The sequence below is a fragment of the Sphaerodactylus townsendi genome, linkage group LG05 (assembly GCF_021028975.2).
Source record: "Sphaerodactylus townsendi isolate TG3544 linkage group LG05, MPM_Stown_v2.3, whole genome shotgun sequence".
Taxonomy (NCBI): domain Eukaryota; kingdom Metazoa; phylum Chordata; class Lepidosauria; order Squamata; family Sphaerodactylidae; genus Sphaerodactylus; species Sphaerodactylus townsendi.
The window spans coordinates 4,487,824-4,514,404 of NC_059429.1; the positions used below are offsets into that span (position 1 = coordinate 4,487,824).

Consider the following 26,581-nt stretch of genomic DNA (forward strand, 5'->3'; position numbering starts at 1 on the left):
TTTATTGTGAAACAGCATCAGGAATAAGCATTTAGACTTCCATTGCCAGAACTAAGCACAGCCAGTATTGCGGCCACCTGTTAGTTATCTATTGATTTGTTGTTTTAAGCCACAGGTGTCAAATTCGTGGCCCTCCAGATGTTATGGACTACAGTTCCCACCATCCCTTGCCAGCATGATGCTGGCAGGGGATGATGGGAACTGTAGTCCATAACATCTGGAGGACCGCGAATTTGACACCTATGTTTTAAGCAGTTACATTGAGTTAGAAATGCATATCAATCACGTAGATACTATCCCCCTGACACCACCATTATACCCCATGTATTCCCCCCCTTTTAGGAGCAGCAGTGGCGTAGGAGGTTAAGAGCTCGTGTATCTAATCTGGAGGAACCGGGTTTGATTCCCAGCTCTGCCGCCTGAGCTGTGGAGGCTTCTCTGGGGAATTCAGATTAGCCTGTGCACTCCCACACACGCCAGCTGGGTGACCTTGGGCTAGTCACAGCTTCTCGGAGCTCTCTCAGCCCCACCTACCTCACAGGGTGTTTGTGGTGAGGGGGGAAGGGCAAGGAGATTGTCAGCCCCTTTGAGTCTCCTGCAGGAGAGAAAGGGGGGATGTACATCCAAACTCTTCTTCTTCTTCTTCTTCTTCTTCTTCTTCTTCTTCTTCTTCTTCTTCTTCTTCTTCTTCTTCTTTAGAAACTTTAAATTCGACAGATGAAGCTAAATTTTCAGGTGCTATAAAACCTCCGGATATGGTTTTATTTCACTATTCTTTTTCAAACCCATCTGCAAAAATACATACAAATGAAAATGAACTAAAGGACAGAAATTGGGATATTGTTTGAACATGGTTTGAAATTCACTTTGTTATGACTCGTGTATTGAGTATATGTATGCGAAGGTGTAGGTTCTGTAACAGTATCTTACATACACCTACCCTGCAAATATGGGGAACCCTTTAAGGAGCTGACGAGCCATGCCTTACTGGACCCGTGGCTGGCTACTCCGGCGCAGGGCGTGCTTAGATGGGCACTGTTAAATAAGGAAGCTATCAAGGGGCTGTTAAGTAAAACTTAATTAGACCAAATGCTTTGCCAGTAAAAAGTGACTGACCTTTTGGTTTTTCTTTAAAGGAGAGAAGAAAATCTGACATAAACAATCAAGTAAACAAACCAATTCAGCAATTAACTACACAGTAAAGAAGCCATTAACTAGCTGCAAACGAGCCAAGCAATTAAGCCATGGAGCCTTGAATCATAAAACAATTTGTTAATGTAACTGCCAGGTTAATTTATTAATGACTCATTAGACAACTATTAAAACAACTCCAGCTACTTATAACGGTCAACATCCTTACCCAAGGAAAGTCAATTATTCAGTACTGAATTAAAAATTGTGAAGTTGGCTACATCCCTTAGAATGTTACGGCATTTATAATTTTTAATTTTAAGCCAGACCTTTAACTGTTTAAATGACACAACACGGAGATAATGCTATCTGTCACTTTAAATTGCAGTAAACTCATTGGGTTGATGAGAACTAAACTCAGAGGTTGATGAGAACTAAAAACTTAATGTGAGAATGTGGCAGTCTTGTACATGTTGTAGAAAGAAAACTTTTAGCCAGGGGGCTGCAAATTGCTGCAAGGATCCTCCTATCCATTATGTGTGAATCTGCTCATGACAAAACCAGGGTTTGCTACAGCTGATCAAATCTCCAAATCTCCAAAGGCCAATCAGAACCCTTGCTGGACACAAGCCCCACCCGGCTGGCTTAACACCGCCCACTTTCTGAAAACACTCCGTTCCGTTTGCATGCTGATTAGATGTGTATCTAACGAATCTCATGTGTTGAAATGGCTCCAGCATTGTTCAAAACCATCCAGGTGGAAATAGGTCCCAAGGATCACATCTGGAGAGCCCCCACCTGGCTCCCACTGTACATGACTGAATATTACCTGCTGTATGTGATATTCATTTCCTCTGTCCGTAGTCAGACTTTTGCTATTTTGAAGGGGTTTTTGTCCTTTGAGGAACACTGAACCAGAATAAGGCTCTCAGTGGTTTGAAAGACAGTCAACGGAGCGTGTGAAATGGCGGACATGCCTTAGCGTTCTTCAGGTGTGTGTATTAGTCTGCGCAGGGGCTAGAAACAAGATGCAAGATCTTCCTTCCAGAGAGGCTGAGAAGGGAGCTTAACCCCCGACTCCCGAAATAAAAGCCTTGTGCAACCTGTACCTACACTAGACCTCCCTAACAAGTTGCCCGTGGGCACCACCTTTCCAGGTGCTTATCAAGTGAATTTAGAAAATGGGCAGTACTAGGTATGGCTTTTGCTCCGCAGATCTTCTACTTGAAATGTTGAAGAGGTACTATTTGAGTTATGTATAACCTTGCTCCTTCACATTTTGTGATCGGCGCTGCCTCTTGAGGCAACTGTTTTGATTGTGCATTTACAGAAAATGGCGCCCCCACTCATTGTGCCCCACCCAATCCAATAGGTCTGTGGTGGCGAACCTTTGGCACTCCAGATGTTATGGACTACAATTCCCATCAGCCCCTGCCAGCATGGTCAATTGGCATCTGGAGTGCCAAAGGTTCGCCACCACTGCAATAGGTCATCTTCCCCATCTTAGAAGATCAACTCTCTGGTGGCCTGGTCTACCTATTCCTTTCAACTGCAGGCAACCGGCTCACTGGAGGGTTGTTGTACCTGACATTAAGAAGAATTGGTAGACCTGACCTCCACCCATTCCTTCCAATTGTGGGTTACCAGCTCTCCTGGAGGGCTGGTCTACCGGCTATTTAGAAGAGTTGGTAGATCTGGCCCCCATGGTGGTCAGCTATCCCCATTGCTTCTTAATAGAGAGTAAACCAGCCCACCAAGTGGTGGGCACCTCAAGGCAAGTAGTGCCCAGGACCTCTGCCCTGGCTTGCCCCATCCTAAATACGCCAGTGCCCCCACTCTATGTCAGAATTTCAAAGGAGCCCATGGATTTAAAAAGATTGGGGGATGTACACAATTGTGGCATGACATTCTTCTCCATCTAGGGACAAAAGATGACTCGTGCTGTTAAAAAGCGACCTACGTGGCTATTGCTGGGAGAATTCTAGGGGCCTTAATTCACCCCCCCCCTTCGAACCCCCTTTCTGACACCTCCCCCCATCGCCCCACCCCCCCCACCAACAGCTGCTGCCAACCTGTTGGCGAACCCGGCTTAGAATTCCTCCACCCCAAGTGGATTAATCAATGTATTTATTAGGCTTAGGACTCAAATCCCGCTAAAGCCAAGACTTTGCCAGATAAACAGGCTGCTTTGCAAAGGCGGCCCGTTTGTGAAAACACAATTAGCAAACCTTTTAATCTGCACTAATTACAAGCCGGGCCTCAAGAGGAGCCTGTGGTGGTCCGGTACAGCTTCCCTGACCCTCCTGGGCTCTCCGGACTCTGGAAGATGAGCTGAGACCAAGGGGCTGTCCAGTTGACCAAACCATGGAGGAGACCAGGGCTGGCGGGCCGAGGCAGCCCGGCGTCTCGTTCACCATCGATTACCTGCTTTTCGATAAAGGAAAGGCTTCTCAAGGAGTCCCAGAGCCCAGGGACCTCCGAGGCCCCGGATTCTCTGGAGGAGGAGAAGAGCCTGCGGCGGCAGGACGCGAGCTGCAGGAACCTCCGGACCTTCTGGACAAACCCAACCTGTCCTACATCGCTCTCATCTCCACCGCCATCCTCTCCTCCCCAGAAAAGAAGCTGCTGCTTTGCGACATCTACCAGTGGATCATGGATAAGTACCCCTATTTCAAAAATAAGGTGAGTTTGGCGACCGGGTCTTTGCTGAGGCTGTGAATTTGGGCAGAGGCAGAGGTGGGATCCAGCAAGTTCTCACCCGTTCCCGAGAGTGGGTTACTAATTATTGGTGTGTGCCGAGAGGGGGTTACTAATTGGGTCTGCTTTTCCGTTAGACATTCCATTAGGTCCAAAAATCATAAAGTCCTGTTGTTTCCTGTGTGGCTGGTTAGCAAAGGTAGAAAATGGGGGATAATTCTCCCTGTTGGGCTGTTTTAAAAAACATGTTTTAGTAATATGGTAAAGTTCCTTGTTTAAGGAAAGTCTCCTTCTTTTGATTTCTAGAAACAACATTAAGTATTTGAAAGTATTAAGTATTTGACAGGCAGTCAATGAGAGGAGAAGTAGTTGTTTCTGTTGGCAGTAGACGATAGGACTTGCTATAATGAGTTTAAATTATGGACAGAAAGATACCAGCTGGAAATTAGGAACTTTTTTTTACAGTAAGAGTTTTTTTACAGTAACAGAGAAATTATTAATGCCCCGCCCCCGGAATGCCCGGCCACGCTCCCGTCGTGCCCCACCCAGCCCCATTGGCGCTACGCCACTGTTTGAATCCCACCACCATGGGAACCTGTTACTAAAATTTTTGGATCCCACCACTGGGCAGAGGGATACCACCACCACCACCCCGACACACATCATGAACTCCAAACATTTGGATTGTTCCAAATCTGCAGTCCCTTTCCCTTGAGCCTACGTGGCTTGGTGCAGGAGGCAAGGTTCTGTGGCTCAGGGGCAGAGCATTTGCGCGGAAGGTCTCAGGTTCGACCCTCAGTATCTCCAGTTGAAAGGACCAGGTAGACGTTGATGGAAAAGATCTAGGCTTGGGACTCTGGAGAGCCTCTGTGAGTCTTAGTAGATCATACTGACCTTGGTAGATAACTACAGCTTCATGCACTCTTGTGACTGATGTTCAGGTGGTTTCCGGGTGTTGTTGGGGAAGCTGGATTCTGATGCAAAGGGAGCCATTCTAAGCAAGTCTACTTGGAAGTATGTAAGTCCCATTTTATGTCAATAAGTTTACTTCCAGAAAGACAGCCATCTATATCCCTATATTCCAGACCGCAAAAATCTTGAAGGGGGGGGGGGGGGGCGGGGGGAGAAAGCTAGAAGGGGACTCTGTTTCTCCAAATTCAGGTTGCCTCGGCTCCAGGGCTCAAGTTGCAGTAGCCAGACAGTAATCCCTGCTCTTTGCAAGAATCCGTATCACCTTGTTTGCTCAGTACCATCATCTTATTATCGGCCCCTGCGTGGGACATCTAACCCTTAACAGCAGGCCACCCTTCTCTACCAGATCCAGCGATCGAGGAAACTCACTCAGTTTGTTCCGAGGGTAGTTATAATTTTGAGAGCAACCAAGAAGATTGCAAAATGAGAGATCTGCCTCATCAAAAAGCGGCATAGATGCTTGGATGCTTATCTTCCGTGTTGAACCTCTAGCAACCTTGCATCTCTTAACCATGTTGCTTTCATGGTTCCTTCCTGCAAAAGCCGTCAAGTTTCTCTAGAAGTTGCGTTTTTGGTGTGAAATTCTGGCACCAAAAATTCTGCATCCTCTTTCTGGCATTGTGTTTCCTTCGGTTCCTCCGTATCAGCCCCATTTTTCCAAACCATTGGGAAAGTACGCAAGCTTGCGAGGTCAACACATTTGTAATATACAGAAGTACCAACTAAGATCCATGGAGCACAATACCGTCTACGTAGAGTAATCTTTTTTAAAAATTGAATAAATAAACAAATTGAAGTTTTATTAATACTTGGAGCCATTACAGAAAGCAAAAAAAAAATCACAAACTTTGCAAAGAAAAAAAGTACATCCAGTATTAATAAAAACTTTATACCACTTGCTCTTTAACTACATACTTTAAATTCCAACTTAATAATCATTACTAATAATTAACACACTTTTCTCTGTTACGTCTTATATTAACAAAATCTTCAAACCCACTAATCATCATTTTACTTACGTGCTGGTGCAGAAGATTCTTTTGCATGGTGTTTGGCCAATGCGCACACACACACACAACAAAAAGGAATTGCATTTATGATCCTGCCCAGACTTGCTTTCAGCCAGCTACCACTTCTCAGCCCTCCTTACTGGTCTACCTTCCAGGGCTGTTGTGATCCCTTGTGAGACACTGTTTGTGAAGCCCTTTGAACACTGTGCACTTCAGTAACACAGAAGGAAGAAAGAGGCAAACAATTTAGAAGTCAGGGAATTAATTCCAAATGGAATTGTAGAACTGTTCAGAGAAAAGCAACACGGGGATGGAAATTCCAAATCAGAAAGGAGGATACGTTCTCTGCTTTAGTGGGGATGCTCCATTCTTGTGAAAAACAACTTGCAACCAGTAGTTTCAACCACAGAGGTGAGAGCCAGTGTGGCATAGTGGTTGAGAGCAGAACTCCTATCTGGTTAAACCCTCTAGTCCAGGGGTCCGCAACCTGCAGCTCTCCAGATGTTCATGAACTACAATTCATGTAGAACTCTAGACCCTGTCCCAGAAGTCATCAGATGGAAGACTTGTGTTCCAGTTCTCTCCTCGGGGACTGCGGTGGCTGGAATTCTCGGAAAGATGGCAGGATTGGGAAGACCTCGGTTCAAATCCTGCACGATCCTCGGACTCAAAACGCCAGGTTAATGATGACGACGGTTCAGAAACCACAACTCTTGTGTTACACAATGGAAATTCTGGCTGTTGTTGTTGTTTTTTAAAGGAAACTATGCAAGTCTATTCGCTCTGGAGCAAATTGACACGAGTGACCTTTTACAGCTTCTGCCTCCAAACCTTCCTTCATGTTGCTTGAGGGCTGGCAGAAAAGGTTGGCACTGGCGAACACTAGCCGGGGCCCCATCGTGTTGGGAGGGCTGCTACTTTGCAGGAAGACCAACCACAACTTGCCTCTGTCCCCGCCCCCACCCCACCCCTGGAGGTGCCAGAGATGAGATTGGGCCTTGATACCCTGCCTTGCTCACTTGGCACCTTCTTCTTTCTCCCTTTCTCCTCTGTCAGGTGACTGGAAGGCAGGCAGGTATGTACACCTCTGCCCACCCAGCAGCCAGCCAGGTCGAAGAGGCAGGCCAGCAAGTGGGTGGTGGCTTCCCATTTGCGTGGGTGACTAGGAACGGGTGGTATTTGGGTGCCTGCTCTCTTTGTGAGGGGCTTCTTGCAAATGGGCATCGCACCTAGCACACATGCCGGGCATCGCACCTAGCACACACAGCTCCTTAATTTCAAACCTCACCATTTAAAATTTCACATTTCCAACCCTCTGACTTCCCCTGTGCACATAACAAGGCCTCTGGAAGAACATTGCAGCCAGTGTAGGCAATTCTTCACAGTCATAAACCTGGCCTCTGCGGCTGGGTCACATCAAACACAGGGGTCCCCAACATGGCGACTGTGGGTGCCACCATGTTCCTGGTGCACACTTAGTACCTTTAGAAAGCTGTCAGGGTCACATGGGACTCTGGACCAGCAAGGCCTCTGATTGGCCACTGGACATTTGATCGGCTGGGCAGATTTTTAGAAGAGTCGGTTTGGCAGCCATTTTGTGGCTGCACCCACCATACTGCGGCCTATTCTGCACAAGTCACTGAAAACGTTTGCAGAATGTTTTCAAAATGTTTTTGATTCCCCCCCCCCATTTTCATCCCCTCGAAACGATACCTGGCCGCCATTATTTTATCCCCCCCCCGTTTTCATCCCCTCGAAACGATACCTGGCCGCCATTATTTTATCCCCCCCCCCGTTTTCATCCCCTCGAAACGATACCTGGCCGCCATTATTTTATCCCCCCCCCCGTTTTCATCCCCTCAAAACGATACCACAGCGCCATTGTTTTATCCCCCCGTTTTTCATCCCCTCAAAGCGATACCTGCGCATACATTATTTTATCCCCATTTTCATCCCCTCGAAGCGATGCCACAGCGCCATTATTTTATCCCCCCGTTTCCTTCCTCCGAAGCGTATTCCTGGTCGCGCATTAATTTTATCCCCTCCGCTTTCATCCCTCGAGCGATACCTGGCATACCATTATTTTATCCCCCCCCCATTTGTCATCCTCTCATTCGATGCCACTGTCCCTACTATTCCTTTATCCCCCCCCATTTCCATCCCTTTGTCCCATTTCCATCCTTTCCGGGTCAGCCATATTATTTTATCCCCATTCCATCCGGCTGTCCCTCCATTCCATCCCTGGCGCCATTATTTTATCCCCTCCCCTGCTTTTCATCCTTTGAACGAATACCTGGTCGCCATTATCCACTGTCCCGTCCATTCCATCCATTTTGATCTACATTCTGCCGTAATTATTTTATCCCCTGTTTTCATCCATTTAAGCGATACCTGGTCGCCATTATTTTATCCCCGTTTCCATCCTTGTCCCTTCCATACCATTTTGTCCCTATTATTTTTATCCTCCCCCATTTTTCTATCCCCTCGATGCGATCCCTTCGCATGCATTTCATCCCTCTCGCTTTTATCCCTCATTTCCTGGCCCATCCATTTGATACCTAGCGCCATTTCATCCTTCAATGATCCCTTCCTCCATTTCCATCTCGATTCTTGGTAATACATAATAATAGCGTCAATAGCGGCGCGTATTATGCGTTTATCCACCCAGTTCCATCCCCACTGAAGCGATCGTTACTGACGCCATTATAATAATAATATTTATCCCCATTTCATCCCCTCGGGAATCTGGCGTTATAATAATAATAATACTGTCTTCCATTATTTTTATCCTCAAAACCACCGTTTTCATCCATGTCGAAGCGATTCCTTCTTCCATTATTTGACCATCCCCCCTTGAAACCTCCTCACACATTTCATCCACTGTCGCCATTATTTTGTCCCCGTTTTCATCCCGAACGCGATGCCTGCGCAGCGCAATTTTTTTTTTATTTTATCCTCCCCTCTTTTTCATCCACCACCGCATCGAAGACGATACCTGGCCGCAGAAACAAACAATTTTATTTTAATCCCCGTTTCATCCCCTCGAAGCTTTGAGTACCTGCTTCCATTATTTTGTATCCCCCGTTTTCATCCCTCGAAGCGATACCTGGCCGCTTTATTATTTTATCCCCGTTTTCATCCCTCGAAGCGATAGGCATTCTCGGCTTCATTATTTTATCCACTCTGTTTCATCCCCTCCCGAAGCGATGCCACAGCGCCATTATTTTTATCCCCATATTCTATCCCCTCGAAGCGATACTCTTGGTCATATTATTTTAGTTCCCCCCGTTCATCCCCTGAAAGCGATGCCTGGCCGCCATTATTTTATCCCCGCCCCATTTTCATCCCCTCGAGCGATGCATCTGGCCGCTCATTATTTTATCCCCCCGTTTTTCATCCCCTCGAGAGCGATGACCTGGCACGTCATTATTTTTTATCCTCTCGTTTTCATCCCCTCGAGCTTGATACTCACAGCCATTATTTTATCCCCGTTTTCATCCCCTCGAAACGATACCTGGCGCCATTTATTTTATCTCCTCCCCCGTTTTCATCCCCTCAAAGCGATACCCTGGCCGTAATTATTTTATCCCCGTTTTTCATCCCCTCGAAGCGATAATGCCTGGCGCCATTATTTTTATCCCATTTTGCCATCCCCTCGAAGCGATACCTTGGCCATTATTATTTATCCCCGCTTTTCATCCCTCGGCTTGATGCCTGGCCGCATCATTATTTTATCCCCCGTTTTCATCCCCTCGAAGCTTGCATACCTGAGCGCCATTATTTTATCCCCCCATTTTTCATCCCTCTGAAGCGATACCTGGCGCCATTTATTTTGTATCCCCCCGCTTTTCATCCCCTCGAAGTAAACGGTATACCTGGCCGCGCCATTATTTTATCCCCCCATTTTTCATCCCCTCGAAGCGATTACCTCGGCCGCATGATGGATCCCCCCCGCTATCCCCGGAACATAATTTCGGTCGCCCATTATTTTATCCCCGTTTTCATCCCTCGAAACGATGCCACCTGGCGCCATTATTTTATCCCCCGTTTTCATCCCCTCGAAGCGATGCCCTGGCGCCATTATTTATCCTCTGCCGTCCCCCAGAACCACGTATTCGGCCTACCATTACGATCCCCGTTTCATCCCTGAAGCGATACCTGGCGTATTATTTTATCCCCCCCCCGTTTTCATCCCCTCGAAACGATACCTGGCCGCCATTATTTTATCCCCCCCGTTTTCTATCCCTCCAAAACGATACCTGGCCGCCATTATTTTATCCCCCCCCCCGTTTTCATCCCCTCAAAACGATACCTGGCCGCCATTATTTTATCCCCCCCCCATTTTCATCCCCTCGAAACAATACCTGGCGCCATTTTTTTGATCCCCCCGTTTTCATCCCCTCGAGAAGAAGCGATACCTTGGCTGCATCATTATTTTGCTTATCCCCCCCCCGCCATTTCATCCCCTCGAAGCGATACCGCAAGCGCCATCGTTATTTTATCCCCGTTTTCATCCCCTCAAAACGATACCTGGCCGCCATTATTTTATCCCCCCCCCCCGTTTTCATCCCTGAAAGCGATACCCTGGCCGCCATTATTTTATCCCGTTTTCATCCCTCGAAGCTTGATACTACACTAGCGCCATTATTTTATCCCCCCCCATTTTCATCCCCTCGAAACGATACCCACCAGCAGCTTTATTATTTTATCCCCCCCCCTTTTCATCCCCTCGAAACGATACCTGGCCGCCATTATTTTATCCCCCCCCCCGTTTTCATCCCCTCGAAACGATACCTGTGCATCGGTATTTTATCCCCCCCCCACATTTTCATCCCCTGAAGCGATGCATCACCTGGCACGCTTTATTATTTTATCCCCGGTTTTTCTATCCCCACAAAGCGATACCACAGCGCCATTATTTTATCCCCCGTTTTCATCCCTCTCGAAGCGAGTACCTGGCGCCTATTATTTTATCCCCGTTTCATCCCCACAAACGATACCTGGCTTCAGCCATTATTGTTTATCCCCCCCCATTCTTTCATCCCTCGAGAGCGATACCTGGCGCCATTATTTTCTATCCCCGTTTTTCATCCCTTTCGAAGCTTGATACCTGGCCGCCATTTATTTTATCCCCCCATTTCATCCCCTCGAAGCGATGCCTGGCAGCGCCATTGTTTATCCCCGTTTTCATCCCCTCGAAGCGATGCCTGGCGCCATTATTTATCCCGTTTCATCCCTGAAGCGATGCCACAGCGCGTATTTATCCCCATTTTCATCCTCGAAGAAGCGATACCTGGCCGCCATTATTTTATCCCCCCCCCGTTTTCATCCCCTCGAAACGATACCTGGCGTATTATGGTTTTATCCCCCCCATTTTCATCATCCCTCGAGAAACGATACCTGGCCGCCATTATTTTATCCCCCCGTTTTTTCCTCGGCGATACCTGGCATGCATTATTTTATCCCCATTTCATCCCCTCGAAGCGATACCTGGCGCCATTTTTTTTTCCCCGTTTTCATCCCTCGAGCTTGATAAGCCTGGCCATGCATATTTTGATCCCAGCTTTTGATCCCCTCGAAATGATATCTGGCCGCCATTTTTTGATTCCCCCCCCCATTTTCATCCCCTCGAAACAATACCTGGCCGCCATTTTTTTGATCCCCCCGTTTTCATCCCCTCGAAATGATATCTGGCCGCCATTTTTTGATCCCCCCCGTTTTCATCCCCTCAAAACAATACCTGGCCGCCATTTTTTGATCCCCTCAATTTTCCTCCTCTCGAAACGATACCTGGCCGCCATTTTTTATCCCCCCGTTTTCATCCCCTCAAAACGATACCTGGCTGCCATTTTTGATTTCCCCCCCAATTTCATCCCCTCAAAACGATACCTGGCCGCCATTTTTTGATCCCCCCATTTTCATCCCCCTCGAAACGATACCTGGCCGCCATTTTTTGATCCCCCCCGTTTTCATCCCCTCGAAATGATACCTGGCTGCCATTTTGTGTTGCTTCCAGGTTCTTTTTAATTCTCTGTGGAATTGATGCTTCCGTGCCCCGTGCTCCTACTCCCCCATAGCTGATGTAATGGAAGCTTCGAAGACTGTACTACCCAAATTTTTAAAAACTCCTGAAATGATGAAAATAAAAGTTGAGACCTCAGTGGTGCGATAGAAAATGGCACTGTGGAGGAAGTTTGAGAACGGCTGAGAGACCCGCAAAACATTTCAAAGAGATCGCACCGCTGAGAAAACGTTTTGGAAAATGTTTCAGGCAAAAGAATCGTTACAAAACAGCATGCATACAAAATGTTTCCAGGCTGGAAATAAAACGTTTACAAAACATAAGGAGGGGCGGGGGTAGGGAAACCAGGCAAAACCCCATGGAAGAAACGTTTTATTTCCTGCCTCAAAACGTTTTATTTTGGTTGTGCGGAAAGGATCTGTGTCAGAACTCTCAAATTGCCCGAAGGTTCAAAAAGGTTGAAGACCTCTGAGTTAACAGAACACAGCCGAGGGGTGTTGCAGTGCATTGTATGATTATTCTTGAATTGTCAGAAGTGAGTGTTGTGACCTCACAACTATGCTGAAGTATAAGACCAAGTACTCAGGACACTGGCGTAATGCCCATTGGGCAAGGTGGGCAGCTGCCCAGGGCATCACACCTTGTGGGGGGCATCAAAATGCTGGGTTCGTTCTCTTGGGAGGTATTTTAGTGGTTTTCCATTTTTTTGGCCTGCAGGGGCGCAGTTTTTTTAGGCTGAGTAACAAATTTTCAGCGTACTGCATCGGGGGGACTGTCCTTATGCTACCCCCCCCAAGTTTGGTGCAGTTTGGTTCAGGAGAGTGCCAAAGTTATGGACTCCCAAAGGTAGGCGTCTCCCCATCCCCCCATTGTTGTTTCCAATGGGGAGCTAATAGGAGATTGGGGGCTACAGTTTTGAGGGTCCATAACTTTGGCCCCCCGAACCAAACTGCACCAAACTTGGGGGGTATCATTAGGGTAGTCTCCTGATGATATGCTGAAATCTTGGTGCTGATATGTCTAAAAATGCACCCCTGCAGGCACCAATGTCCTGAATTGCAAAGCAAAATTTGAGTAGAAGTGGTGGAGTGGCCCTCCATTGGGGGGGGGGGGATCCAACAGGTTTTGCCCAGGGCTACAGTTTGCCCAGGGCTGCCTTGTTATGCCCCTGACTCAGGAAGACAGTGGTTAGAGACTGGGCTGAAATGGCAAACAAACATTCAGGGGGAAAGGGCTCTTGTTACTTCTGTCCAGCACAGAATCCTATTTCCAAATGTCCCTAGAAGTCCTACCACGAGGCCAAACCCTTTCACGGTTGTTGCCACCAGTACTCCAAATTACACTGCCTCCGAACATGGAGGTTCCATCTAATCCTCCTTGATGGGGCTCTCTTGCCTCCCTGAACATGTCCAGTCCTCCTCTGAGAGCCAACCCTAACCAGTGGCCAACCTGTGGCAGTGAGTTCCACGTGCTGCTTTTGTTCCCAGGAGAAAAGCTGGCGTAACAGCGTGCGGCACAACCTCTCCCTGAATGAGTGCTTCGTGAAAGCAGGCCGCAGCGACAACGGGAAGGGTCACTTCTGGGCCATCCACCCGGCCAACCTGGAGGACTTCTCCAAGGGCGATTATCACCGGCGAAGGGCACGGCGCCGCATCCGGAGGTAAGCGACTAGCAGCTGCCAGACCACGGCTGCCCCCAATCCTCCCCCCCTGATCCCCAAACCATATGTGTGGTAAAACCTACCTCTCCTATCCCTTAATGGGCTCTATTAACCTCCACCGTGACCCTGGAGGCATATGCAGGGAGACCATTAGGGGCCTCTATACTGAGCCCCCCCTCAAGCTGACCTGCGTCCAGAACCGATGGAAAAGATCCACCATCTTCCCTTGTAGGGATCCCAGCCTTGTCTTCTAGCAGTAGCATTAAGTGGCTAAGAGCAGCGGCTGAGGAGCAGGCGCGCACTCTGATCTGGAAGGAACCGGGTCTGCGATTCCCGGCTCTGCCGCTTGAGCTGCGGCGAGGCTTCTTCTGGGGAATTCAGATTAGCTATTGCACTCCACACCTGCGCCAGCTGGGTGACCTTGGGCTAGTCACAGTTCTTCGAGCTCTCATCAGGCCCCCACCCAGCTCACAGGGTGTTTGTTGTGAGGGAGAAGGGAGCAGCAGTGACGTAGTGGCTAAGAGCAGTGGCTAAAAGCAAGGCACACTCTGATCTTGGAGGAACCCAGGTTTGATTCCCCAGCTCTGCCGGGCCTCTGAGCTGTGGAGGCTTCTCTGGGGAATTCAGCACTAGCCTGCAGAGCACTCCCACTGCCGCCAGCTGGGTGACCTTGGGCTTAGTCACAATTCTTCCAGAGCTCTCCTCGAAGCCCACCCACCTCACAGGGTGTAAGCTTGTTGTGAGGGGGCAAGTGGGCAAGAGATTATCCCAGCCCTTGGAGTCTCCTACAGGAGAGAAAGGGGGGATGTAAATCCAAACTCCTCCTCTTCCTCTTCCTCTTCCTCTTCCTCTTCCTCTTCCTCTTCCTCTTCTTCTTCTTCTTCTTCTTCTTCCTTTTACTCTGCTTCTGGGTGAAAGAATTAGAATAGCGATGAAGAGCTGTGGGCCAGGGAGTCTGGGTTCGAATTTCGCTTCTGTCATGCCCTGGGCAAAGGAGGCCCCCATGCCCTGGGCAAAGGAGGCCCCTCTAGGATAGGAGAAGGAAGTATCCTGCCTACCTTACAGGTTTGTTGCAAAAGAATGATCTGTGAGCCACTCTGAATGTTCTAATTGCTTGAGAATGATACCTAAAATTGTTAGTTGTGCCTTTTAAATGGAAAGCTAAGGAGTCCCGGGTTGGAGTCTTGTTTACGCCACTGATTTTCTAACATCTCCCCCTTTCTCCTATTTGCAAACGAGGGGATAATTGTCCCAGCCTACAATAACTTACGGATGCTGAAATCAAAGATAATGCCCGCCAAAGGGTTCCCTGAAACGCAGCTTTCATAATAACGCTTTTACTTCTTAAAGACAGTGGGTTATTGGACAAATATCCTTGCTGGATCCAGACCACCATTTTCCATCCCAGCTGGATGCCGCTGGGAATTCTGTAAGCAGGGCATGAAGGCAACCGCCACCCCCTCGCCGGGTCATTTGTGGTACATTGAGGTAGACTGCCTCTGAACTGGGAAGCTTCATTTAGCCATTGCAGTGAATTGGTCCATCCAGTTGGTAGCCAGGGCCAGCCTATGGGAAGCCTGCAAGCGGGGCATGAATGCTCACATGAATTTGTGCTCACAGATATACTGCCCCTGTACATGGAGATGTCACAGGGCTGTTCATGCACATAGAACAGGGGTCTGCAACCTGCGGCTCTCCAGATGTGCATGGACTACAATTCCCATCAGCCCCTGCCAGCATGGCCAATTGGCAATGCTGGCAGGTTGAGCGGGGCTGATAAAGTATGCTCAATCCATGCACATCTGGAGAGCTACCTGGCAGTGACCCTGACTTATAGAACTATCCTTCCCAAATATGTCTGACTCTTCCCCTTCCTCCTTTCTCCAGGATGGCAGTGAACTTTGGCCCCCACCTCCCGTATGCCTTCTACGGACTCAGCTGTTGCCCGACCCGCTACTGCCTTGGTTGTTCTCCGTACGCCCACCCAGCCGTTCCTGGCCTGCCCCCCCCCTTGCCTGCCAGGTTCCCCACCACTCCTCCTGCCCCCAGCCGCCTCTTTGTTTCCTCCCCCTTTCTTCCCTGGAGGAGGGACAGGGAAATCTCTGTCTGAAAAGCGCCTCCGCTGGGTCACCTGGAACAGGCCGGTCTTCCCGACGGCGCCCCTGCAAGCCCGTGCCAACCTCTGACCTTTCCAGCAGAACCCGGCAGTGGAACGACCTGTGTGATATTCTCCCTAGCAAGTCCAGGTGTTTCCCCCATCGGAAGTTCAGGTCACCAGCCCATCAATGCCAGAATGGACTCTTCTGCCTGGTATATTTGGAGGGCTGAGGACAGGGTCTGGGACTTTGGGCAGGCAAAGCCACACCTGGAGGGCCCCTCCGATCCAACCTCCACCTACGCCAGCACAGTGTGCAAAGCCCAGCCCAGGTCTAGGGCAGAGAAAGGTGCGTTCCAACACCTGCTACCCAAGACCTGTATTATTATTATTATTTATTGGATTTAATATACCGCCCTATCCCTAAGAGACTCCAGAGTGATGAACAATCTCAAACATATTATATGTAAAACTTTTACATACAATTTAAAGTGATTCACGTTCTAAAACAATGTCCCACAAAACCCATATACAACCCTCCCCAGAAAGGAATAATGGGTCCCGATGGTGTTAGGGACCCCTATAAGCAGGGGTGGGGGCAGAGGCAGAGGCACCATCAGCGGCTGGCCTCTCCAAAGGCCCGGCGGAACAACTCGGCTTTGCGGAGTGCCTCTGCGAGGAACTCTCCAAAGCTGTCCCAGCGGGGGGGCCTGGACAGCACAGTGGTAGAGTGTTCCACCAGGCGGTGCCAGAGCACGTAAAGCGTCTCCTCCCCTGGGTTCCCGAGGCCAGCAGCGTGCAAGGCTACTGGCGGCCAAGGGATCTCTGATAGATTTCGAGCCTCTGCCGGCGCATGAGAGAATTAGAGCTGGGACATATGGGGTAACCGGAGTCACCAGGGACCTTCCCTTCTCCCTGTGACGCTGAGGCTGCCAGCTGCTTCCTATCCCTGCCAAGGAAGTCATGCCCAAAGAAAAGAGCCTCCACCAGCTGTCCGACCTAATCGTCTCGTACGTATCCCTCCTTCTCAGGGGCATCCCAAACTACAACTTGTTGCCGATGCTGCTTCCCTATTATCCCAAAAAAGGGTTTCCTGGATTCACCCAGGTACCATCCCCTCCCCCGCCCCCTCAAATTGACTGCAGGAAGAATTGTTGCTGAATGATTTGATTTTCACATCTGGAGAGGAGAAGTCAACAGCTGCAGCAGCTGGGGAGGGGTAAAGGCAACCCAAATCCAAAATGACTCCAAATGAAGGAGAGCCCTGCAGGGCCGGGCCCAGGCGTTGCTTTGAGTCCTGCCTCCTGTCCCTAACCTGGAGTTAGACAAGATGCTCTCAGCCCGGAAGCCTCACAGAGAAAGTCAAGGAAGACAGCAAGCTCATCTCTCCTGTCTATTCGTCCACCTGTAATCTGAGTATCTCAGTGAGGTTCCATTTACCTTTCCTGGCTCTACCTCTGGCTAAATTTCTCTGACATCACAGCAGACCACCTGTCCAGCATCTTTTTGCCCATAATGGCCTACCAAGCACTTCCAGGAAACCCATAAAACAGGGCAAGAAGGGAAGAGCAATGCCTCCGCCACTGGTATTTAGAGATAGACTGTCTCTGAGCATGGAGGTTCTATTCAGCGGTCATGCCAAAAGCTATTGCATCTTCCATGAGTTTGTTGAATTTTTTTAAAACAACAATTGAAATCAGCAACCGTCACTATGTCTGAGCATAGAAATCCATAAATTATGCAGGTAGGTGGGCTTGTGTGATTAGTTGGGCATCCATTTTTATTCTCTAAACCAGCTTCTCTCAAACATCTGCAAGCCAGGGACCCTCCTTTTGATTCTACAATATTTTGTGGACCCTCCTGGACTTCCTTTGTCCCTCCTGTGCCAAGGAACCCTTTTTGTGCATTCAGCAAACTTCACGTGTCAGAGTCTTCGGTCCTCAAAACAGTAAAGACAGAACCACAGCAATTGCGCTTTAAAGGCAAACTCAAGTCAAATGTCTGGTACTGTGTGCGGCTGTCTAAGTCTTGGGCAGTAACTGATTCTATAGGGCCGTGGTGGCGAACCTTTGGCACTCCAGATGTTATGGACTACAATTCCCATCAGCCCCTGCCAGCATGGCCAATTGGCCATGCTGGGAGGGGCTGATTACGGAGAGCTGTAGTCCATGAGAATATGATCTGAGTAACTAAGGTCTGAGTGGAAGACTCACTACTCTATAGGGCCTTGGTTTAAAAGGCCTGAACTGAAGATCGAATCAACCTCATCTCTCCCTTGGAATGTTGTATCAGAGACAGCAAGAAACATCCTAATTGGTGAATAACTTCTTGCCAAGAAATGGTTGGAATATATACGGGAGCAAAGACAATTAGAAATTTTCGACATCATGTCAAGAAATCAAATACGGCAAGAAAAACTAAAAGATATGAAGTGGATCTGGATGGATTTCAAAGACTGGTTGAACGAAATTGGACTTGCAGAAGAAAAATGGATAAGAAGATTGAGAAGAATGGGCCTGCTGCTGCGCATCTAAAGAAGAGAAGAAGAGGGGGGAGGGGGGGAAAAGTGGGGGGAAGGATATGGAGGACGAAATATACGATATTCAATATCAATCTGTAATAATTCCGAAATATCAATAAAAATAATTTTTAAAAAATAACTTCTTGCCAAAGGCTGGCCGAAAAAGGATGGGAAAGAGCTGGGAGAAATGAAAAAGACCAGCATCCCAGGCAACGTGGACTTCTGCAAGCCACTGTTGGCTATTATCATTATGGGGGCAGAGCAGTTTCTCTCTCTCTGCAACCAAATCCTTTGCTGCAGGAAAATAAAGTGAAAACCAGTTCAGTTTTGTACACTTGAGGGCTGCAGTAGGATTCAACCAAATAAAAACTCCTAAAACTGAGCTGTGGGATTCCCGGTAGTTTTCCTTTTGTATTGCTAAGCTTCCCTTTCCCGAGGAAAATATTTCGTAGGTTATGTTTTCATATGTATTCTCACTGAACCCCAATCAGGCCCAATGGCAATGCCACAAATCAGGCATTATGTCTAAAAATACAGATCTACCTGAGTGCCATAATGCACGAAGGGGGAGTCAACAATCAAGGAAGAGCCATTCCAAAAAGCCCTGTTTACTGTTCGGCTGATTATTTTCATTTGCCATCTTGTGATTCAACCAAAACCAAAAACATTATTTTCTCCTCCAAGTGGAACATAAAGGGGGAGGAGAGCATTCAGTAAAAGGGGGCGATATTCTCACTATTTCAAGGCAAAAACCCAGCATGTTGCTACCCTATTAGCCAGTGACCGCGAACCTTTTCGAGACCGAGTGCCCAGATTGCAACCCAGAACCCACTTATTTATCGCAAAGTGCCAACACGGCAATTTAACCTGAATACTGAGGCTTTAGTTTAGAAAAACAGTTGGCTCCGAGGCGTGCGTTACTCGGGAGTAAGCTTGGTGGTAGTCGGTGGCTTTGCTTTGAAGCAATCGTGCAACTTTTCCAACAGGTGAATCCTGACCCTAAGAGGGTTTACTCAGAAGCAAGCTGCATTGCCAGCAACCAAGCTTACTCCCAGGTAAAGGATCACACTTTAGTTCTTTACATGAAAATTGGTGGGGTTTAACAGCGCTTAACAGGGTTACCTACACTGCTTCCCCAAAACTTAATGCTAATAATCAAGCCCAGCGGCCCAGGCCAGCCTAGATGTGTGTGGGAGGGGAGGGCAACTCTGTTTGCTCGTGCCCACAGAGAGGGCTCTGACTGCCACCTCTGGCACCCGTGCCATAGGTTCGCCATCCCTGCTATTAGCAATGGTGTCTACAGATCCTGTTTCCTGCTTTTGGTGCAACCCTTTTCTACCTTTCAGTCCAATGTTTTTGCTCCGCCCTTCTTCCAAGTAGTATACATGGTTTTATTCCCACCTACTTCAATCTCCACAACAACCCTTTGAGGTAGGTCAAGTCAAGAGTGGGCGACTGTGCCAAAGTGCCACTGCCCTTCATGGCAGAGTGGGGGGTCTGAATATGGCTCTCCTGGTCCTCAGTTGAACACCCTAACTCAGGGGTGTCCAACTCTGGCGCTTCAGATGTTGATGGACTACAATTCCCATCAGCCCCTGCTGGCATGGCCAATTGGGCTGATAGGAGTTGTGGTCCGTGAGCACCTGAAGGCCAGAGTTGGACACCCCTGCCCTAAATCACTCTACCGTGCCTTTTTTCAAAGTCAGCCAGGTCACGAGGGAGCACGTTTGGGGCTCTTGAACGCCCGTCTTCGTGGCAGAGCTGAGAGAAGGGAGTGTTATAATTCCATTTGCTTGATTGCCTTTATATTTGGGGGGTGGGGGGAAGAGGAATGGAAGGAAAAAAATAATACACCAGCGAGGTTTGGCCTAATTATTTGACTGCTAATTGTTTTTGATGCTCTTAATGAAAATCGCGGCTCCGGGGCACTAAGTGGCCTTCCAGGAGATGGCTTTGCCCTGTAATCTCCCCAGCTAAGCTCCCCTAAATCTGATCGCGGCCTTGAAAAATAGGAGGCTTATGACACAAATTAATCGGTTAACGCTGGTGTCAGCCTTTGCGCCTGAAGGCAGGAAGGCAGGTGCCAAGGTAATGCGCCCAAACCGAGGAAGCGACAGGCCGGGAGCATGGCGGAGTGAGACTCCAGGGTGAAATACTCCGAGCTGAGCTCTGACTCCTTCAGACCCAACCACATGCTCCTTTGCCCCAGCTTGGGCCGCAGGGTGACCATCTCCAGGTGGGCCTGGGAGCCCTCCAGCCATGACAACCGATCTCCACACTAGTTAGGTCAGTTCCGCTGGAGGAAACGGCAGCTGGGCGGCGTGATCCACGGGGGAGGAAGTTGCACGGCAGCCGAGCTGCCTCCTAAGTAGGCAGCTTCACCGTGCCACGCTCTGCAAAGAAACACCCACAAGCCACGGCAAAGAGGAGGAGTCATGGCGCAGGTACGCTGGCACGGAGGGGGCAGGGCAGGGGGCGTGGCCAACAGGTCAGTCGACAGCCAGTAGGGAGGCGGAGGAGCAAGATGCGGAAGCCAGACCAGGGGCAGGGGAAAGGGCGGGGCCAGGAAAAGGAGGGGTAAGGGAGGGGGTGGAGCCAATGGGTTCCCAAAGGTGGTCGCTAAAAGGCGGGGCAGAGAAGCCTCCGGGAGCAGGTGGGCCCTGGCGAAGCACTGGGGGACAGTGGAGGCACAGGGGAAAGGGACAGGGGAACAATGGTGCCCCTGGTACCTCAAGGGACGGCTGTGCTGGCAAAGGCAACCTCTCCGGACAGGTCAACGGGGTGCCGCCTGTGGGGAGGCAGGGGCTGGTGCTACAGGAACCTGCAAAGAACAGAACAGGTCATTCAAGACCCACGCTCTCCATGCCTGCCCCCTGATGGCAACCTACGCCACAGCATGGTAGCCAAAGACCCCTGAGGTAGATCACCCATCCAGCGATCCACTCAATTCTGTGGTGGAGAGACCCTCTGTCCTGCAACCCCCGTGGGCGGAGGAGCCACACACAAATGCCCCTCCAGGCGTTCCAGCTTGATGGACAACAGTGTGTGTGTGGGGGGGTGGACTGAGCTGGGCGGGGGCTCCGTACCCAAGGCCCAGCTGTAGGGCCAGTGTCGCCATCCATAGCATGAGGGGCTGAGCCAACAGGAGGTGACCGAGGGCCCTGAGGAGCCTCAACGGGCACCCGGGTCCCAGCAGGATCAGAGCCAGCATCCAATGAAGTGGAGTCCGCCTGCAGGGATGGCTGTGCTCCCTGGCTGGTTCCTGGTGGCCCAGCGAGGCCAAGCAACTCGTGGAGATGGCAGTGAGTTCAGGTGGGGAGAGAGTCCGCATGTGCCCAACGTCAGCCGGGCATGGGGTAGAAAATGTTGACAGAGAGAAATTTTTCTCTCTTTCTCACAATACTAGAACCAGGGGGCATTCATTGAAAATGATGGGGGGAAGAATTAGGACTAATAAAAGGAAACACTTCTTCACGCAATGCGTGGTTGGTGTTTGGAATATGCTGCCACAGGAGGTGGTGATGGCCACTCACCTGGATAGCTTTAAAAAGGGCTTGGACAGATTTATGGAGGAGAAGTCGATCTCTGGCTACCAATCTTGATCCTCTTTGATCTGAGATTGCAAATGCCGTAACAGTCCAGGTGCTCAGGAGCAACAGCCACAGAAGGCCATTGCTTTCACCTCCGGCACGTGAGCTCCCAAAGGCACCTGGTGGGCCACTGCGAGTAGCAGAGAGCTGGACTAGATGGACTCTGGTCTGATCCAGCTGGCTTGTTCTTATGTTCTTAAGGCCATTGCTTTCACATCCTGCATGTGAGCTCCCAAAGGCACCTGGTGGGCCACTGCAAGTAGCAGAGTGCTGGACTAGATGGACTCTGGTCTGATCCAGCAGGCTCTTTCTTATGTTCTTAAGGCCATTGCTTTCACCTCCGGCATGTGAGCTCCCAAAGGCACCTGGTGGGCCACTGCGAGTAGCAGAGAGCTGGACTAGATGGACTCTGGTCTGATCCAGCAGGCTCTTTCTTATGTTCTTAAGGCCATTGCTTTCACCTCCGGCATGTGAGCTCCCAAAGGCACCTGGTGGGCCACTGCAAGTAGCAGAGTGCTGGACTAGATGGACTCTGGTCTGATCCAGCAGGCTCTTTCTTATGTTCTTAAGGCCATTGCTTTCACCTCCGGCATGTGAGCTCCCAAAGGCACCTGGTGGGCCACTGCGAGTAGCAGAGAGCTGGACTAGATGGACTCTGGTCTGATCCAGCTGGCTTGTTCTTATGTTCTTATGTTGAGTAAGAGAGACACAGGAGCTGCATCTGCCACAGAGGTGGCACCAATGAGGATATATCTCTGGCGACACCGCAGCCCCATGAGAGCCCCCCCCCCCCACAGCACCTACCCGGAAGGGCACCAGACGTCAGCAAGGTGGAACACCAGGGGACTCGATGGTTGACTCCTCCATCGGTTCTGCTCCAGGAGGTAGACAGGAATGATGGCAGCGAGTCCAGAGTGGGGGGCCCTTATCCAAGATGCAGGGACAGAAGAGACTTGAGGTTGGCGACTGGTGGATGTCTCGGAGGCAAGGACGGGGGCAGCTCCTCGGGATCCGGGCGAGATAACCAACTCGTAATGCCATGTCTGGCTACCATTGGGGGGGGGGGGCTTCTCTGTTTGAAGGCCCTGGAGCTGTTGCTGCCACCCCCAGGGCTGCTCTGGGGGCCTGAGGGGGCCAGCTGCCCCGGCCGGTTCCCATAGCTGTGCTCCACCGCCATCAGGTGACCCCGGTGGGAGCTGGGGATGTGGAAGACAGGGAGGCAGGGACGTAGGTATAGATTTTTTGTGGGGGGGGGGGGGTTCGGGGGGGGACTCTCCTAATGATATCACCCAGGTTTGGTGAGGCTTGGTTCAGGGGGTCCAAAGTTATGGTCTCCCAAAGGGGGTGCCTCTATCCCCCATTCTTTCCAATGGGAGCTAATAGAAGATGGGGACTACACCTTTGAGGGTCCATAACTTTGGACCCCATGAACCGAACTTCACCAAACCCGGGTGGTATCATTAGGAGAGTCTGCTAAAGATACCCTGAAAGTTTGGTGCTGCTAGCTTAACAATTGCACCCCTGACAGCAGGCACCCCCCAAATTTCCCCAGATTCTCCTTTTAAACCCCCCCTTTGGCATGGATTTAAAGGGAGAATCTGAGGTCCTCAGTTTAAACATTGAAAGTGATGCTGTTTCAAGGTGGGGGAGAATCCACCCCAAAACAGCACCAGTTTCAATGCTGTTTTAACTGGGGACCCCAGATTCTCCCTTTAAGATTTAAAAGGAGAATTTGGGCTCTCTAGTTTAAACACCATTGAAAATGATGCTGTTTGGGGTGGATTCCAGCATCACAGTGGCTGCCCATTGGGGGGGTGCACACATACCTCAGATTTTGCACCAGGCTCCATTTTCCCTAGCTACGCCTCTGCCCAGAGGAGAGGAAAGAAGGGGCTGCTGGCTGGGAGCCCAGTTGGTGGGGGGGGCAGGGGAGGGCGGGGCAGGGGAGCCTGCCATCCCCGGCCTCGGAGAGCTGCTTTTATAAGCACTGAGGCCAGGGGTGGAGCTTCGGGAGAAATGGCTATGCCCCTAGGGGCGGGTGGGGGCATGGCCCTGCCCTCGAATCCCTCCCATAAAAAATCTACACCTATGTCCCTGACTTCCAGCATGAATCCAGAAGTGATGCTGTTACCGCTGCTGCTCGGGTAACAATAGTGATTTCAGCTCAGCAACGTAATGAAGCGCAGGAAGCCGATGTTCTTCAAAGCAAGAGGATTTTATTTGGAGGTGATGGTCACAGCTCGGGCAGGAGAATCGCGCCTTGCAAACCAGCGCAAGAACTTTTATTCACACACATCAAAGGGGGCAAGGGGGCAGGTAGAAAGGGGAGGTAAGGGGCAGGTCCCTTACCAAACACCAATAAGAAAACAACAATACAAAAGGAAGATACAATTGCAACTTTTGAATGGGATTACGAAATCCCGCTGTCAAATGTAGTCCCGCGAGATCTCGCAATGGTGCTGAAAGGAAAGCCGATAAGGTCCATTCAGAAAATCCAGGTGGGCTCACTACCGCACCCAGCTATCTTCTTTATCAGATGGCTGTTTCCTCCAGTTATGTCCTGAGGCTCCCGCGCCTCGTCTCTGCAACAAAGGGGAGTTCAAATTGTCCAATGGTGGTCCCTGCACCTTCCAATGGCTGGGGACCTCTGGGTGCTGCCATCAGATTTGATTTGCAAATCCAAAGGGGGGTCTTTGTCAAGGAGTTGGCTGGGTGTTGGTCTAAGCTGCATTCCAGAGCCAACTTCCTTGTCCCTTAATATCAGCCTCTACAGGCTGCTGCTTTTACTGACAAACACAAATCTTAAAATAACATTTTTAAACTTAAACTTTAGGGAACACAGTACAATACAAACACATGAGAATCTCCTAAATTAACAATAACAAAACCTTAAGCTAACGGGGGAACCTGGTCAAACTAAAATCCTAAACAGCGGGCAAATCCTAAATCCAACTCTAAAAGGGGCTTTTATTACATCCTATATGGGCATAAACAAGAGGGAAACCATGTAACATTGGCACAACCATACATATACGCTCTTTGTGATCCTTGTGGAGGCTTCTGAACTACACCAGTCTCTGCATCTTGACATGGAACCAGTGTAGTCAGGCAATCTGACTCAGGAAAACATTTTGTTTATTCTCCTGGGCGGTAACAATGCCATCGTGTTGGAGCAATGTTCTAGGATCCACCCAAAACTCTATGGTCAACTCATTAGCATGCCACCTATTTGCAGGTCCCTGCCCCTTGAAAACTCTTTTGGGTGAACGAGTTGGGTTGGCAGTGCTACCCAGAGAACGTGCAGTTTCACTGTCAAAGGATCTGGGATAGCAATCCCTTCCCCTCAACAGGGAGGGAAGGCAGTGTGGTATAGCCCCATCTCAGAAGCAAGGCAGCGTCAGCACTTGAAAGGAAGACCTCTGGCTCTGAAGGGGAAGGCAATGGTCAGCCACCTCTGCTCAGAGGTGGGATCCAGCAGGTTCTCACAGATTCCCAAGAGTAGGTGACTAATTATTTGTGTGTGCCGAGAGGGGGTGACTAATGGGTGATTTTGCCACGTGATTTTTGCCTTCGTTACGCCCCTCCTCTCAGCAGTAGCGCGCAGAACTTGAAGCCGTCTAGCAGGAGGTGCACCGGCGTGCGTGGCAGCCTGCGCCTGTGTGCATTCGTTTCCCGCCCAAGGACCGGCGCAGCGGCTGCGTCCTTGCCACAGCCTTGCCCAGGAATGCCCCGCCCCTGGAATGCCCAACCACACCCCCATCGTGCCCCGCCCAGCCCCATTGGCGCTATGCCACAGTTTGAATCTCATCACCATGGGAACCTGTTACTAAAATTTTTGGATCCCACCACTGCCTCTGCTTCTCAATTAAGAACATAAGAATATAAGAACAAGCCAGCTGGATCAGACCAGAGTCCATCTAGTCCAGCTCTCTGCTACTCACAGTGGCCCACCAGGTGCCTTTGGGAGCTCACAGGCAGAATGTGAAAGCAACGGCCTTCTGCTGCTGCTGCTCCCGAGCACCTGGACTGTTAAGGCCTTTGCAATCTCAGATCAAGGAGGATCCAGATTGGGAGCCAGAGATCGACTTCTCCTCCATAAATCTGTCCAAGCCCCTTTTAAAGCTACCCAGGTGAGTGGCCATCACCACCTCCTGTGGCAGCATATTCCAAACACCAATCACACGTTGTGTGAAGAAGTGTTTCCTTTTATTAGTCCTAATTCTTCCCCCCAGCATTTTCAATGGATGCCGCCTGAAATTGCCTTGAAAGCCCATTGCTGGGGTTGCCGTTAAGTTGGCTGTGACTTTACACACACACAAAATGGGTGGCAGCCGCAAACCACAGTAGGTGATCCAGGGCAAAATAGATCCACGGGTTTACTCAGTATACAGGTACACAGCAGAGCCTCGACCTGAACTGGGAACTCCAAGGTTTCAGCAAGAGCACCAGAGCATCACTTGTTGTGGGCTTTCTGGGCTGTGTGTGGCCGTGGTCTGGTGGATCTTGTTCCTAAAGTTTCACCTGCATCCGTGGCTGGCCTCTTCAGAACACACCTCTCTGCAATACACCTCTGAAGATGCCAGCCACAGACGCAGGCGAAACATTAGGAACAAGATCCACCAGGCCACGGCCACGCAGCTTGGAAAGCCCACAGTGGAATCCAGTTGTGAAAGCCTTCGACAACACCAGAGCATCAATTCTTTAACAGCCAACAGCAGCATCATGGCAAATGGTTTTCATTGATAGACTACCTCTGTACATGGAAGTCCTATCCCACTGTGGCTCTACCTACACCGTTTCCACCGCCCCAGCCAAGATCGCAGCCTGCCTCTTGTTCCGAATCCCCTCCTAACTCTAAACTCGTGACCATCTGTTTACCAGTC

At 49.8% G+C, this 26,581-nt stretch overlaps 1 protein-coding gene across 1 annotated transcript; it reads left to right on the top strand.

Annotated features, from left to right (window-relative positions):
* Positions 1 to 3,495: 3,495 nt before the first annotated feature.
* On the top strand, positions 3,496 to 15,645 carry LOC125432737 (forkhead box protein D4-like 1). Its single transcript, XM_048496619.1, has 3 exons — positions 3,496 to 3,813; positions 13,320 to 13,492; positions 15,380 to 15,645. The coding sequence occupies exons 1-3, from the start codon at positions 3,496 to 3,498 to the stop codon at positions 15,600 to 15,602; spliced, it is 714 nt and encodes a 237-aa protein (XP_048352576.1). The 3' UTR covers positions 15,603 to 15,645.
* The last annotated feature ends 10,936 nt before the right edge of the window (positions 15,646 to 26,581 follow it).

What these genes read in the sequence shown, in the direction of transcription:
- LOC125432737 (XM_048496619.1), top strand. Translation starts at nt 3,496, where the DNA reads ATGGAGGAGACCAGGGCTGGCGGGCCGAGGCAGCCCGGCGTCTCGTTC. An exon ending in ACCCCTATTTCAAAAATAAG is followed by an intron (nt 3,814 to 13,319) that starts GTGAGTTTGGCG and finishes TTTTGTTCCCAG; the next exon opens with GAGAAAAGCTGGCGTAACAG. An exon ending in GCACGGCGCCGCATCCGGAG is followed by an intron (nt 13,493 to 15,379) that starts GTAAGCGACTAG and finishes TCCTTTCTCCAG; the next exon opens with GATGGCAGTGAACTTTGGCC.